Source organism: Seriola dumerili, unplaced genomic scaffold (assembly GCF_002260705.1).
Source record: "Seriola dumerili isolate Sdu_G_001 unplaced genomic scaffold, Sdu_1.0 BDQW01000278.1, whole genome shotgun sequence".
Classification (NCBI taxonomy): Eukaryota; Metazoa; Chordata; class Actinopteri; order Carangiformes; family Carangidae; genus Seriola; species Seriola dumerili.
Genome location: NW_019174533.1, coordinates 1,196,231 through 1,212,940, shown reverse-complemented (window position 1 = coordinate 1,212,940; position 16,710 = coordinate 1,196,231). Strand labels below are relative to the sequence as shown.

At 40.4% G+C, this 16,710-nt stretch overlaps 1 protein-coding gene across 3 annotated transcripts; it reads right to left on the bottom strand.

Annotated features, from left to right (window-relative positions):
* Positions 1–355: 355 nt before the first annotated feature.
* ampd1 (adenosine monophosphate deaminase 1) lies at positions 356–11,452 on the bottom strand. 3 transcript variants are annotated; one of them, XM_022757489.1, is made up of 17 exons: positions 11,356–11,452; positions 9,990–9,998; positions 9,078–9,086; positions 8,043–8,208; positions 7,700–7,853; positions 6,441–6,606; positions 6,127–6,346; positions 5,761–5,890; positions 4,939–5,133; positions 4,429–4,560; positions 4,138–4,301; positions 3,893–4,019; positions 3,487–3,650; positions 3,106–3,226; positions 1,907–2,080; positions 1,011–1,121; positions 356–733 (listed from the first exon to the last, which is right to left on the bottom strand). In XM_022757489.1, the coding sequence occupies exons 1-17, from the start codon at positions 11,375–11,377 to the stop codon at positions 578–580; spliced, it is 2,220 nt and encodes a 739-aa protein (XP_022613210.1). In that variant the 5' UTR covers positions 11,378–11,452; the 3' UTR covers positions 356–577. The 3 variants fall into 3 exon arrangements, with proteins under 3 accessions (XP_022613210.1, XP_022613211.1, XP_022613212.1); XM_022757490.1 differs by lacking the exon at positions 9,990–9,998; XM_022757491.1 differs by lacking the exons at positions 9,078–9,086; positions 9,990–9,998.
* Between the last annotated feature and the right edge of the window lie 5,258 nt (positions 11,453–16,710).

Sequence of the window (16,710 nt, the reverse complement as noted above, 5' to 3'; positions counted from 1 at the left end):
GTGATGGTACAAGCGATGCATTATGCAACAACTCAGACTCATAACTTCATTAAATTTGCATGACTGATGCACATTGATGTTCCCATCCTGCTGATACAGCTCAAGTGGTTATACAGTGAAACTTCTAAAGGAATCAACATCCATCTGAAAACTTCTTTCAGTGCACAGTGGACAGTATAAGAAACACGATGATGGATAAGTCATAGCAAGACTCACAGGTCAGAGGGTTATGAGGAACGTCTGAAGATCCTGTTGTCAAATAAATAGTGTTGTGATGCAATAATGATTAAATTATGAGATGCATCAAAGGGGCAAATACCACACATAGAAACATTTGTTTTTTCACATTTTATTTCTTTTCATTCTCATACATGATGTTTCCCATTATACTGTAACGTACATGGTGATTAGAATTAAGATGTACAAGTTTCTTCTTGCAAAGGAGAGAACATCAGTGTGTTAGAAGGCGGGTTTCTTTAAGATTCACTTGTTTAAGAGTTTCTGTGTAAAACAAATTTAGAAAGGTTTTCTACATCATAATAAAGATGAGTTTTAATGGGGCGTATTTTGAGTGTGTTTACTCAGTCTTCAGGCCCTCCTTGATGAGGTTGAGCTCATAGCACAGGGTCTCATAGCGATATGCCATACGGATCTGGGCCACGTTGGTCTTGCGGATGTCGTTGCCCTCTGGACCCTCCTTCAGGTAGTCGTGACCCAGGCAGTGCAGCTTCTCCTGAAGCAGAAAAGAACCAGCACGTTATAGTGTGAGTATAAATCACCTCTAGATGGAACATGATGTATTTTATTTTATTATTTATTTTATGATTTAAGAACAGTCTGTACAGTGTGAGGATAGAATCTGTGTATTTATCAGATGCAGAAGCAGAAGCACCGCTACAAATACAGATTTTCACCAGTGATGTTGCCAATATAAAAAGAAAGAAAAATCTTACTGGATATTTATTAAACGTGTTTATTTAAATTATACCATATTTAAAGCTCTCCATTACCTCATGAGACATGGCACTCTGCAGCACACTGTTCCTGGAGATCTCACACATGTCGCAGGTGCTGAGCTTGAAGACCTGGGCTGCAATGGCGTACTCTTCCATGAGGGGTTCCTGTGGACATTAAGGTCACATGTCATTAACATCATTAAGCAGTTAATCTTGCACACATCTAAATCTGCATGCTCTACATATGACATTACCCATACACAGATGTAATATATCTACATGTATTGAATTTCCATATATGAAATATATGTACATATGAAGTAAAATCACATATATGTACATACATGTATATATAGCCTATGTTTGTAAAAATGACATATGAAACCTGTTGGAAATTTCATATATTGACAGTTTAGTATGTATGCTTAAGTTGTAGACATATCTTACGTAAGTATATCTATCCCAAAGCCTGTCAACATATGTTGATTTTAGATATGTAAATATAAAATGTAGACATGTATGTTTAAAATTAATAAGAAATTAATAACAAAATCATGTATAAACATATACAATTTAAATTATGTTTTAAGTATGTTGTTTTGATTTCATATATGTTGGATATTTATATCATCATATCATATTTGATAATAATTAATCCCCTTACAGGCGACATATATGGCAACATCTGTCCCGATATAGGGGCATAAATGTCATATATTACATCTCTGTATGACGCCTGTGCATGTGTTTCCAATGAGCGTTCATTCAAAACCTATTCCTTTGTATTTTCGTTTGGATGTGCTGTAAATGACTTTGCCTGTGGAATATAAACACAAAAACTAAAATGCACAAGTCCACAATAAGTACACAATACAATGCCCATTATACGCAGCACATTGTGCACCATTGTCTACATTCTCATCAAAGGCCTTCTGTCCATGCGCTCAGACCTTGGTGTAGTGGAACTGCATGGGGTCATCGGTGGACAGAGACACGACCAGGCCTTTCTTGTGGAACTCCAGCAGCGGGTTCTTGGCGTACTCCAGGAACAGGCTGTTGTTGCTGAGTGGGGACATGGCGATTGGGATCTGGGTCAGGAAGTACAGGTACTGCAGCACAGGGCTCTGGTGGTGGAGGAGAGAGAGAGGTAGAGATGATCAGTGGCAAGTCAACGTATGACTGTATTTGTCAAAGCCTGGAATTTTGACTTGTTTTCTGGACTTTTATTTATGATAGTAAAGCAGACAATACTTAAAGGGCAATAGCTATTGTATTAACTGCAAGACATTAGTATATCACTTGTGCAGTTGTCCAAATATCCCCTTTACGAATTTGCTCTTTTACAAAACCTGCTGTCAGTTAAAGATTGGTGCAATAACCCAATAACTGAACCCAATAAATGGAAAGAAATTCAAGGTTTTGAAGTAAGATTCAGGATAACGACCACTCTTATTAGCAAACCTGAAGTGTTACTTAACATTTCAGATCTGGGTTTCAAACCTTAGACCTTAAAAGGGCATTTCCTCCCTCTCGGACCTCTTTATGACTGGGGTCTTTATGGTCCTTTAATCAGAGAGCGTGAAAATACAATATAACCTTAAAGGACGTATTTTGGTACTTTCAGATATGAGGTTATATCAAGAAAAAAAAATTCTTTGTTAAGTGGTTTTAATGTCTCCAGCATAGAAGACACACCAGGCAGTGCCTTATACAACATTATGAGAGATTATTAATCTGTTGGTGTTCAGGAACTGGGTGTAGAAATTACAGAAGACACAATATGGGGAACATTACACACACAAAAAAACAAAACAAGTAATCCAATGAGTGCATGTGTCTTCCCAAATTTAATGAATCCATCACCAATGTGCCTTAAAGAAGATATATGTAGAGATATGACATCAATCTTTTCTTATTATGGTCATATTGTGTTTTAGGACCATGGAAACCTAAGTTAGGGCTCCTCTAGTCTGACACCTAGAACTAGTGTTTGATCATGTGTAAATGATTTTACACTGTGTGTGTGTGTGTGTGTGTGTGTGTGTGTGTGTGTGTGTGTGTGTGTGTGTGTGTGTGTGTGTGTACTGCTGAATTAAAGTGTGAAGTGAGACGTTGCATCCGAGCTGCCTCATAGAGAGAGAGGACTGACCTTCTTGAGGTTCAGGCCGTGAGAGATGTTGTCAGCGGTCATGAAGGAAGCCAGCAGATGGGTGACGGCACCGGCCTCACCGCAGTGAGGCCTGAACATGAACGTGTTCATCCCCCTCTGTCTGGAGAGCAGAGGACAAACAAGTATTATATTACAGAAAGGAGAAATGTTCTTAGAGGAACTTGTCCTCTAATCGTCAAATATGCGCTCACTGTGAGTATTAGGTATAGAGAAAAAGGTGAAAGCATCAGGGATATGGATACAAAGTGGGAGCAAACAACTCTCAAAATAAAAAACAACAAGTATTTAATAATCATATTCCTGCATTAAAGTAAATACAAACAAAGACAAACCTGTGTGTATGGAAACTACGTCACTTACTTGCGGAGCTGGTTGAGCACAGCGATGTTTGCATACATGTAGTAAATGTAGTAGGTGTAGGAGGGGTTCTTGACGATGTCCCACTCCTCTGGCTTGGGGCTCTTAGTGGAGAACATGTGGCCGCTGTGCTTGGACTCGTCGTCCACACTGTCGAAACCTGTCACCTACACACCAGGAGGCAAACGGTTGATTTTTACAGACATTTCAGCAAAGATTCATTTTCCTGCAAATGAAAATCTTCTGTTAATTTGCTATCCAGACGTCTGGTCACGTCAGTTGCCCACTTTCATGTCGATGTTTTGGTTTCTTTCCTACAATTATAAACCTAATTTGTGGCTTTGGCCAAGATAACATTGACTCTCATGTCTGTGTTGTGTCTGAGCTGCTATGACTGTTTCTGACTCACATGCTTGAGGAAGATGCTGAGCTCTGGGTTGGACAGTGGGTCGATGGTGGCCTGGAACACGGGAAGGAAAATGTTCTCCAGCATCTTGCCGAAGTGGGGCACGAAGTTCCTGCCTCTGAAGATGTCGCTGAGACAGACGAGGAAGGAAATAAAGTAAATGAAATCTGGATTCTAGGCACCTTTCAAGCCTTTTGAAGCTTTTCTTCCAGATTACATGAGGGAAAGAACAGAAACCGAACACTTACTAGATCCTGGGTACTTGAATCATCCATTTGAGGTTAGGGGAGAAGACTCTGTGCTTGACGAACCAGCCGGAGAGCTTGGTCCACTCATTGGGGTTGCAGCCATAGATGGAGAGACGAGGCTCAGCGTACTGGTACTTAGCATCCTCCAGGTCACTGGCTACTTCCTGGTTTACACAAAGGTCAAATCAGGCTCATCTCAAACTTCCTTGATTGTATTATCATACTGTATGGATGTCAGTAGAGTAATATTGATCTTCAGCCGGCAGAATATCTTTTTACATAGAGACTAACCTTGATAATGGTGGCAAAGTACTCTCCGTTGATGTGGTTCTCTGTCTTCAGGTACAGGTCGCGCAGCTCGCTGGCTCCCACGGGGTTGTACTTGGCATTGAACTTATCGAAACGCTGGAAGGTTTGTCTGCCCTTCAGAGAAACACAGACACAAGAAAAGAGATTTAGATGAAGGACAGCTGACTCCGGGGATGGAACAGTTGGATCAATGCACTCTAAAAGCAAATATCACAATAATGCAGATTTCTGAGAAAAAAAGGTCATCTCTTATCCAAACTTGAGATGTTTAAATTTTCTCTCAACAGGATATTTGTTATCCTGATTAGGTTTTTATGTTTTAATAGTGTTTTTCTACACAGTGGTAAAATGATTGGTTTATGACATGGTCCCTGACAGGCCATTTTGGATGTAATACATTTATTGTGTCGCCTACCAGTATGTAAACAAGCCTACAATTTATATCCACGGTAACTCTGTTCACATGTAATCTACTTCCACCAGGTTACGTACAGCGTGCACATCCAGTGAGTCCACAGTGAGGTCATAGGGGTGCAGGTTGAGCGTCTGAAACAGCTCCCTCATGGTGACCTCCCGGCCTTTAAGGTTGTGCACGACGCGGTCAGCGTCCACACGGTAAGACTTCTTGATGAAGCGCAGCAGGTGCTTCTGGTTCATGCAGGCGGCAGCGTGGATGTGGGTGTCGACCTGGAATGGGAAGGGGATGAAGTGAGCCAGTGTTGAGGTTTAGGGTTTCTGTGATGTAATAACTCTGCTTGGACACAAGAGGGAGCTGAGTGCGTACACAAGGTGCATGGCAGCTGTGAGTGAGGAAAATAACAGAAAACTAAATGGGAAATGGGAGGTCTAAAATTCATCTCATCATTTATGTACATGTGAATATATTTAAAATTGATATGATAAAACTTAATTTTATAAAATGTTGATATTCAGTGTACTCAAAGGAAGTTTTTCACTCTTGGATTATTGTTTCCAATTTTTTTCTATATAAACATAATGTATGTTTTATGTCACACATAAAATGAAATAATCATTGAATCCGATTTGTACCTACACTTCTCATATTTACTGTACAGCACCTTCATTAAAAGTCTGTGTGAAGAATTTAAATCAGTCAATGGAGGAAGATGCATTTTACAGTTTCCCCTCATCTAAAAATCCTGCCTTTGAGGGAATTACATCCATACTGCATGTATTTTCCAAATGAAGATGGCAAGAAGTATAGGCTTCAAATTGATTTTGCATAATTTTTTTGCATCTTTTTTTTGTTTTAAGCAAATTTAGAAGCAGGATATAAATGCTGTTCATGGCTACCTTCCTACAGTTGTAAAAGTCCCTGTGGGGGTTCATCTTCAGCTCCTTCATCTCCTCCATCTCATTCAGCATCTCATGCACGTTGAACTTGGATGTGAGGAACTTGAGACGGCGATGGGTGTAAGTCTTACTGCAAAAAAAATACAAGGGCATACTGACACATGAGCTGCACTGTGAAGTGACTTGATGATTTAACAGCCCAGACAACCATGGGGGGTCATCTAAAAGAAGGCCAACAAGTCACCAGTTGAAAGTGGTAAATACCTGACATCATTTTTCAGAAACTGGATAAGGGTGCAGTGCATGCAGGGGTATTTTCGTGAGATATTTCAATTCTAACGGTGAAAACAGAGTAAACGGACTCACGTTGGGCCCTGTGCAATGAGAGCAATGAGGAAGTTCATATCATCGATGAAGGTGTTGTAGTCAGGGCAGGGCAGGTCTTTGGGCTGATGTTTGTCAGCAGCTGCAGCGTTGTTGTACACGTAGATGAGACCGTCCTTCATACGAGCGACGTAGCCCAGATTCTTTGGCAGGTCCTTGGTGTCAAAGGGGTCTTCTCCATTCTTTGGAGGAGTTGTGAAGACTGAGGATGTATGTAAGATATACATATGACATATATAACGTTTAATTATGCTCATTTATGTAAACCTCAGGTCTATCACCACGTTTCTCCACACCTGGCTGCAGCTGATCCTCAGCTTTGAAGCTCTCTCCCTCGATCTCACGCAGGTACTGGGAGGCCGTGTGTGGGAAGCGCTGATAGGCCAGCCTCATGTACCTCTCCCTGATGGTCAAGGCGCGGTACAGACCCTTACAGGACAGCTCAAAGTCATCCATGGTCACCTGAAGTAAATGATGCAACAACATTTGATTAATGAAATCTGCGCAAAAAGAAAGGTCTTAAAAAAACACATTTATTTAAGTTTATATTGAGATAAGAAGATTAATTATTAATTATTTTCCTGGTTTTTCAGACATTTTGCATTAGAGTGTCGCTTGCACAACGTGATATTATGCATTATATTATGTCATCAGCTACCGAGAAGAGAAACATGCAGTTTTAAGTCAGCTAAAGCAGAAATAACTTTCAGCTCTTCCAAAGTGTTTCTCTCTTCGTAAATGTCAAACCCCACAACCATGAAACCCAAACCCCCCGGCCTGCTCTCAGATGAGCTCCATTCATGGGAGGGATGCTTTGAGGTCACTGACCCACAGACACACAGTCACTGAAACGCCTCCTGTATCCGCGTCAGCTCGACTCCTAATCTAGTTAAGGAACTTTTTGTAACATGCAGTGGTACAGGAGGAGAACGTTTAAAGACTGCTACTAAAAATTCAAACAAAACAACTAATATTCTGTAATTAACTTTGTTTAAATAAAAGAACAGGGAAATATTGCCCAGCACTTAATGACACCACTCTCATATCTGTCCATTCAGGACAGAGCCAGGGTAGCTTCCCCTTTTTTTCCTGTCTTCATGCTAAGCTAAGCTAACTGGGAGCTGGTTATTATTGTGACACTGAACGGACAGTGAGCGGTAAATGTCAAACTAGTCAGATCAAGTCAACTCAAAGTTTCTTCTTCTTCTTCCAATTTGAAATGATGATTGAATCAATGTTCTCTTGAGCACTCACTAAACTAATCAAATTAACTTTCATATTAGCATCCTCTCCAAAAACCTTTTCTAGGGTTCAAGAAAAGTTACGTGATGAATAATGAAAAACAAGCTGCTAACGCTGATAAAGGACTGTCTCCAAAACATTTAACAAAATGTTTTACCTCTCAGGTTCTGTGGAATTAAATCAATATGTTTTACATGTAAAATTACAAGGAAACCTTAAAACAATTACTCAATCTTAGTTCAGTCAACAGAGATGTTCAGTGACATTTTTCTGAGATAACCAGACACAATACACAATACACAGTACACAGTACCCCAGAGGCGTAGTCTCCAATGATGGCCACTCTCTGGAAGTCAGGCACTTCCAGGTAGGTGGGCGTCTCCACCTTCATGGACACTACCTTGGAGGAAGCTGCCTTAGCAGCACCTGCGGGCATGGCTATGGTGCAGCTGCGCTGGAGCCTCTTGCTGTGGATAAGGAGAGGTGAGGTTTAGTGGATGGCTTCATCCACTGTCAAAATGTTTGTTTTGACAGCCAATCAAATTTCTCTCATATACCTGGTTCTTATCAGGTAGGCCTATAGTATTGCAGTGTTCTTTCAGGGAACCTAGCAGTCCTTAGATGGTGAATCACAATAAATAACCATCCGTCTTTACCGTTTCTCAGCATCATCCTCAGTGTGCAGATGGTGGGCCATCTCATGGTGGAGGATGGGGCAGTCCTCAGCCACATCAAACATGGAGATCTCATCGCGGATGTTCTCGTCTTTGGTCTCAGACGCAAAGACCTCCTCCGCGAAGGCCCGCATCTTGTCATCGGTCTCTGTCAGACAAAAGCAAAAGCACGTTCTTGTTAATGATAGAAATGGATTCTGCTCCCCGGGGGCATCATGCAGCACCAAACTTAACAGGCGACGAAGCAAGTCACAAACAGAACTTGAGTGCTGTTCTACATCGCATGATTATCACTGCAACGGCTACAAGAATGAATTCTGCACATGACGTACTACATCTATAACATACAAAGCATATACCTTACCTAAACTGACGTGTACAGACTCCAGCACATGCGTTGTATACATGACCAAAGACTGACGCAGACACTACACGTCTGCAACTCTGACCTCTGGTCTGGGCTGCAAACACAAAGTCCCATGCAAATAGAAGAGCTACAGTGATGAAGCACTGAGACACACAGTCAGCTCGACTCATATGGATACAAGATAGTAGATAAGCAAAACCTTTCTTAATGGTATGTACGGTACAACTCCAGACCCAGTTTTCTTATCATCTTTCATCGTTTGTTTTGCATTTTATAATCATTTTGCACCCCATCATCAGGATGTTAGTGGCTCTAAATAGATGTAAATGAGGCGGATTTGATCAGAATTCATCGATATGCTGAAAAAGTGACAGGAAAAGAGGGTCAAAGTCCAAAATGACTCGAGTTATGAACCAAGCTATGAACAACAGTACTTACAATACAGTAGAAGGACAATACACGCATGTACAGGAGTGACATCACTTGACGCCTGCGACAGATAACTGCTCTTTAGGTCAACCTCTACTTGTTACATGCACTTACTAGCCAAGAGCCAAGGCTTTCTACTCCAATATGTGTTATGTTCCAGTACGGCACATATCACACGACTTAAGTGATGTCGGTTTCCGTTTCTCACCCTCCATACTTACTCTGTGGACCTGAATATGCCCAGCAAGAGAGTAGCGTCACCCAAAATGAAACCCAAAAAAAGAGAGTGTTAGAAAAGCATGGATTAAAACATGTTATATGGAACTGCAGTACATGAGGAACAGTTATAATATAATATTTATCAGTAGATTTACAATATAGAGCATAGATTAGAAATACATGCAACAGTATATGTCGAGGATATACTGTAAGCAATGAAATGGGAGTGTGAATGTAAATGGATAAGTGGGATTAAGGTAACATACAGTGTAAGGATGGATCATGGAGAGGACGCATGACTGTTAAATTGAATTTAGTTACTGTTTAAATAAAGTTGGACACCAAAGCTGGACAAAGTCTTGGTAACTGCATCTTCATGACACACGTAGAGACGATTTTCTGATCTCAAATTCGATTTTTAAACGTCTCCACGCATGTGAAGATGCATTAAAATATGTCCCCCCCCCTCGTTTGTGACCATCCTTTGGGTCAGTCAAACAAGTCTGAAGGTCAATGACGTATTTGATTGGGTGCTGCTTTGGCAACTGAAAAGCATTCCCACGGCGGAAGAGTCGGCGAGCTACTTGGGAAAAAAGTCATTTATTAATGTAAATGTTCACTTTCAGTTCAGTTTTGATTGGTGATGCCATGTTTGTGAAGCATCAGCATCATGACAAAACTGAGAACTGATATCAAATGTGAACACCGGATTAATAAATGTCATCACTTTCTGATTTCTAAGGAACAGATATTCATTTACCAAGATCAAATTTACTTGGTTGCATTCAAGTGCACTTGGAAAAAGAATATTTGGGGATGTGACTTATCTCACATCCATACAGTAAACCATGCATTTGTAATGCTTCACATTGTCTCTCATACTCTCTGCTAATATTCCCCAGCTCCATACTTACTTCCTCCCTCTGTTGAGTTAGCAAAAAATCCCAGTCAGTGTGGGAGTGTCCAGGTTAGAGGGAAACAAAACAAGTGTGGTTATGTCTCAGAGCAGCAACAACATCAAAACAAGTGAGCTTTGCTTATTATTGGGACTCCTCCGTTAGTAAAAAAAAGAAAAATAGTCCCATTGAAAGTCATCCAGTTCTGTGAATGTGCAGCGTTCATGACAATGTTTCTGCACATTAAATCCAAGTAATCAGGTTTGTATACCTGAGTAAATAAACAAAACTTTCTACATGGCTAAATACCTTTAGAGATAAGCAGTTAAGATAAGCATTATGTTTTCTGTGATTTGGCTGAACTGACTCTTTAATATTAGACTGATCTGAGTTTGATCAGTTTGATCGTAACACAGTTGTTGTCAGCCTCACACACCTGCTCCGGCTGATAAAATAAAAATGTGCCTGCATGGCAAAACTGGTGTGAAATCTCTGTTGTCACAACAAGTGTAAACAGTCTCAGACACCTTCCCCGCCAGTACCTGCGAAATCAATACAAGCCTATCAGTTGTGAAATCAAGCTCTTCAAACAGCAGCTGCTTGGACCATTGCATTTCTATTTTTTCCCCCTTTGAAGAAGTTGCCAGTGGCCTTGTGGCCCTGGTGGAGGTAAGCCTATAATTAGCAACCATTACAACAGCATAGCGGTAATGATAGAGCTCTTCATACTGGGGACATGCTACAAGAAGGAACACAATGCAAACCGCATGTCACGCTTGACCTGCGAGAATCTGATGACAGATCACCTCCATCTAATGAAACCTCCTGACATTTTCATTAACTGAAGCTCATACACACGACATGAATCCTTACAGCTGAGCTTGAGAAACTTATTTAGATGTTGGAATTAGAATAATATACAAAAATCTGCAGTTTAGTTCAAGCAAAAAACACAAAGGAAATGTGAAGGTTAACAGTATTTTTATTTAAAGAAAATGTCCAATTCTGTGAGGATGACTCCTTGTGATGCCTATACATTAGCTGGTGTGTACTCCATAGTGGAACTATATGCATTTCAACCCTAGTGAACCTGTCATTAAAGCTGTCAGTAGCATCCATTTAAAGAGACACAGCCGCATGTGTCTGTTTGCCACAACTGGCAAACAGATGGGAGTTTATTATCTGAACAGTTGCTGATATTCTACATTAGGAAGGAGTGTGACCCCTACACATGATATACATTCAAAGCATTTTGAAAAAAGTTTCGGGAGCTCTCACTTCCATTCTTTCCATAGCTCTCAACAAACAGACATGAGGGTGGCGTTTTGACACAAAGGTCCAGTTTTGCACGTTTAAGCCCCAGAGTCATTCTGCCCACACTCACCTGGCACTAAGACTTTAGGCATGGTGACGCTCTTCCTGAGAAACGCTCCCTGAGGACTGGTAAAAGGTGGTCAGCCACTGGACCACTGTAGTAGGGAAGTGTGGAGCCCTGAGCTTGGGCAGTGCAATATTAAGCTCCCTCTGCCTCACGTGTAACCGGAACCTGCTGTGTCCAAATGGGACACGCCTAGATGTAACGGGGAACTCATATGTGTCCAACTCTATTTTAAGTTGTCTATGTGCAACCCAGGGCTCACTGACAGGCACACCGTGTAGACAAAGAGACGGGTATGTGTGTGTGAGGGGCCTTGTATTATATAACACCCTGATAGCTCTACAAGTTGCTCTACACATGGTAGGTGGGTGCTTGGATGGTTGCTCATGAGTTAATTTGAGCAGATTCACTACACAAATTCTATACAATGCAAATGAAACAGATAAAAAAAAAAGGTTATTGTTGTTGCTGTTGGGTGAAAGTGTCAAGAAAATAATAAATATTATATAAAATGTACCTTGCTAGCCATCTTAGTTTAGCATGTTAGCATGCTATTATTTGCTAATTAGCATGAGGCATAAAATACGAACGCTGCTGATGGGTATTGGACAATTTAAAGTGTCATGTCTGTGGCTAGTTCTCAAGACACAAACATCATGATATTACCAGGAGAAAAAGTCAGTGGATCACTAAAGTCATTAGGATTAATCATCTGGGGACTATAAATGTCTGTATCCAGTTTCATAATAATCTGCTAATTGCTGTTGAGAGATTTTTGTCTGCACCCTGCAGTGGTACACCAACCGCTGATATATCGTCATCAGATTTTTTTTTAACGTTCCTCTTCAGACATATTTCAAACTATGTAAAAATACTCTGCTATGATCCATGTTTAGTTTAATATAATTTTCCCACATAAAAAGTGAAACGGGAGGAAACATCAGAGAGAATGAATCAGATGAGGAGTCTGTTGAAACCAGAGCCAGAGACTAGCAGATGGATCAGAACGGTTAGCGTAGTTAGCATCCTGTCAGAATGGTTAGCGTAGTTAGTGACCTGTTAGAACGGTTAGCATAGTTAGCATCTTGTCAGAACAGTTAGCATCCTGTCAGAACAGTTAGCATAGTTAGCATCTTGTCAGAACGGTTAGCACACTTAGCATTCTGTCAGAACTGTTAGCGTAGTTAGCATCTTTTATTTGTTTATATTGTTTGTTAGCTTGTAACTGGCAGTGGCTGACACAGTGTTGGTGGCTGTGCCAATGCTAACTCTCTCTCTCTCTCTCTCTGTACTGACAAGGTTTCAGGTTTATTTAGCCCCGCCCCCCCATCCCCACAAGTCAACAGGATTGGTTCATTAGGTTTGTGATGTATCGAAAACCCTGGCTGTCTGAATCTGTTTTTATGAGACTGTCATTGGTTCACTGCAGTTAAAGGTGGAACTATGCAGTCATGGTGTTGACAGACTCTTTTGCTCATGATATGTCTTGTGTTGTATAAAAAACACCATGTGGGTGTTAACAAGGTTAAAAACTTGATTTTTATCGGGGGGGGGGGGTTTTAAACTTTCAAATGTCCAATATCAGTTCAGTTATAGCATCTAAAAATGCAGAAAGTTTTACCTTAATTACGTTGGAATTTAAAATAAACCTGTTATGTCACCATATTAGACTGGAGGTGAATGCATTTTCATTTGTTCTCCTCAGAGCAACGAAAATGTATATTTGAAAAACTCTAAAAGTTTTTTTTTCCTGGGAACTTGGAAGTAATCTCTTTGGTTGGTGAGACAGATAATTCCCTGTTGCCCTCACCCACCTTTTACCATTCACTTATGTCACACACTTCTGCTCCTGAGTTCATCCTGAGACGCTGTGCAGCTTGAGAACACTTAACAAGCCGTCTATTTTTAGGGAATGTGATCCTAAATGTCAGCGTTCCTCTTATGGTGCAACTAGTTAAAGAGATCAAGTTTGAAACGGGCAGTCTGTCAGTTCAGCCCTCGGAAATTAAAATGATCAGACAGGATTTTTAAACTTGTGAAAAGCTCGTGTTTGAGGAAATGACAAACCTTCGTAGATAGTAACATTTCAGGTGGATAGCTTCCAAATACTTTAGTAATTCAGCCACTCATCTCAATTGATCTGACACTGATGGGGACAAGTTTCAGATGAACATTTCTTCTTTGTGCGTTCATTTTTAATGCTACATCTCAGATTTATGCCATCGCCAATCTGCCATGTGAATGTGACCTCCGAGGACAAACCCTGACACAGGCCAACGTCAGTGAAAAGTTCTCTGAAGAGCCTCGTTTCCCTGGTCTAAAGAGATCTGACTGTTCCTCACCATGAACCTGAGAGATTGTGAGAGGCTGGACGTGCGGTTCACTCGAGCAGGGAGTCCAAGTTTCCCCCCCCGTCTCGCATTACCTCCGTATCGTCATCACCCGGACTGTCAGACACTACCAAATTACAACAGGTGCTCTCCTGTCCTGCTTCTAGTCTGGGAGTTGTTTGGGTCGAGTTTGGCCATACGGGCATTTCCTGCGGTCTTCAGTTTTCTAATCGATGTCATAGACGTCACATGAGCTGAAAAACGAACATGAAAAATTAAAGCTGTGGATTTTTTTCATCTAAATCCAAAAGGAACCACCTAAATTTATACAGTATATATATGTATAGTAGTTTTTATGTAGCAGTCCTGCAATAAATCCTCCTTGTATGACAGTTATAATATTCAGCTTGTGTTGAAACTGTTTTAAAGAGCTGTTGATTCAAACTTTACGATCATTTTGGAGGCTGCAGTTGATGGTCCACTCAACTCAAAACAACTTTATTTATCCGCTAGCAACTTAATTAGTGTAAAAGCAAACACAACACATAGTCTGCAAAATGAAAAACAGGGAGTAGACGACAAACAAGTCCAGCTTAGCTAGTGTAAAACAATTTAAAATGGTGAGTGTGCTTAAAATAATCCAATGATAAACAGTAGTAAGGTGCTGTTGAACTGTAGTGACAGGTGTTTCTATTATTTTGTCTTCCACATTTACACCAATGAGGCTAGATAACAGAAACACCTCTCTGTATGATGCAATACAGTCCAACAGCACCACAAAACATCTGTATCAGATTGCATTACTTTGAGCCGGGTGTTCCTAATTAACTGCCAGATTGTAATTCCAATATATAAACAGTTCAAGTTGGTGTCAAATAACAATGTTTGTTTTTGTATTGATTATTACTGGTGTCAAATTCATGGGTGAGTACAGATCCTCCAAGTGCATGTGGGAAGAAATCTCAAACGTCTGATCCCACAGCCACATTCAGTCGTGTGACAGCAGCGTTAAAACGGCGTACATGCACTGTATTGTCTGCAAGTGTTGACATGTTGTTGATTCTGACATCAAGATACTTGTTCAAACGCTGAGCGAAAAGCCAAACCTGACACACTGTTAAAAAAAAGATGGATCTCCGTGATAAATAAATGATTTTTAATTTAAGTGAAATCTGAAATCTTGACAGCAGCATAAAATATTGAACAGCCCTCATCTAAATGAATAGAGGTTGAGAATATCACAGAGGAATGAGGTATGTGCTTGATAGTGGCGGCTTTGGTTGCGGTTTACAAGTCCAACATGTTTACGTGCGCCGTTTGGATTGTAATCACGCTTCCTGTTAGAGCGATAAGGAGGAACACCCAGATCTAAAGACAGCACTGATGCATGATCCTCACTGCTCACTGCACATATACATGACCTGATCGTTCCATCAGACTGTTTAAATGCTGCTCCAAGTCACAAAAGGAACAAAACAGATTCAGTGTTTTCTTAAACTGTGCTGCGCCTTAAAAAAAAAAAAAAGCAGAAGCAGCAATTTCACATTATAAAATCTCACGGCGTGACAGCCTATAAAAATAGAACTTGCTGATTGGTACAAACGGCGGAGGTCGTGGTGGTGTGTGTGACTTCGGGATCAGACAGGACGCTGCCTTTAACAGCAGATAAAATTGTGCTCGGTATCTTTAAAGTGAGACTGTGCAACTTTTAAAAGAAGAAGCAGAATATTTATTCTCTCGAATGAAAAGTTGAGCTCATTAGCTAATAAAGCACACATGCACTTTGTCCAATTAAATCCAGAGGCTGTGGTGAAACACTAGAAGGAAATGGTTCTGATCACACACACACAGCTACAGCTATGGGTTCAGGGTGAATAAACACAGACTGCAAAATAAAACAAAACTCCAGTGGTCAAGAGGTTGGTTGTTGATGTGAATAAAAAAAAAACAAAAAAAATGCTGCAAACACTTATAGTATGAAATTGCTAAAATTGTTCATGACATTCATTTTTATTCTTCACCTGCACCTTTCCCAGCGTGATATGTCAGAGTGCCTCCTGGGAAAAACTTGAGTGCTGCACTTAAGTATATTTCATAAGAATCTGCACTTTACTTGAGTTTTTTTTTTTTTTTTTTGGAAACATACTGTATGTTTTTGACTCCACTACATTTCTATGAAGCAGAGTTTTTTTGTCAGCGAGACTTATCCATAATTTTAGAAAAGATTCCTTTGTTTTCAAAATGTTGTGCTGTGTTTACCGAGATCAAACTTCGTCACTGTCTAAAAAAAAAAGAAATCGTTTGTTGATTGAAATGTATTTTTATGGCAATTTCTATCATAGCTTTTTATTCTGCAGGTTTTCTGTCAGTGCATTCAGGAGGTTGTCGTAGTAACTGTGGAGCAACACAACAATGTATTGACATAAAAAATGTACTTTTGAATACCTAAGTATTTTTAAAAGCAGGTTACTGAAGTACTTGAACTCAAGTAAAAATCTGAGGAGCTTTCACTTTTATTGGAGTAATATTTGACAGGGAGGGTAAAGGAGCTGTGTACGCACTTTGTCTGATTATTGGTGAATATTGATGAGGTAAACGATTAAAACGATCAGAGCTGGCTCTGTCTGAAAACATTTTGTTGTTGTACAAGTTCATAGAAATCTAAAACAAAATCTGTTCTTCCGCGTGTTTGTTCAGGCAGAATGGAAACTATGCAAGATGGGTGGGATCATAAACTGTCCTCCAGTGGTAGATGCCCTTAGGAATTTTAATTGGCCTTAACTGTTCCACTGTTCCTCCCAACCAGAACATTCACCCCCCCCTCCCTGAGCAGACAGGTCTGAGCGCCGGTACCACAGACAGGACAGAGAGGTAGGTCCCTGCGAGTTTATTCTTCAACATTAACTGTTCTTAAGGTTTTTGTTTCTGTTAATTACTTTTTGTTTTCACTGTAGACAGTGATTGAAACTGTCCTGAAGCTCGACCAGCGCGTGATGGGCAGACAGATTAGAGTGGATGATAATGAGGGTCA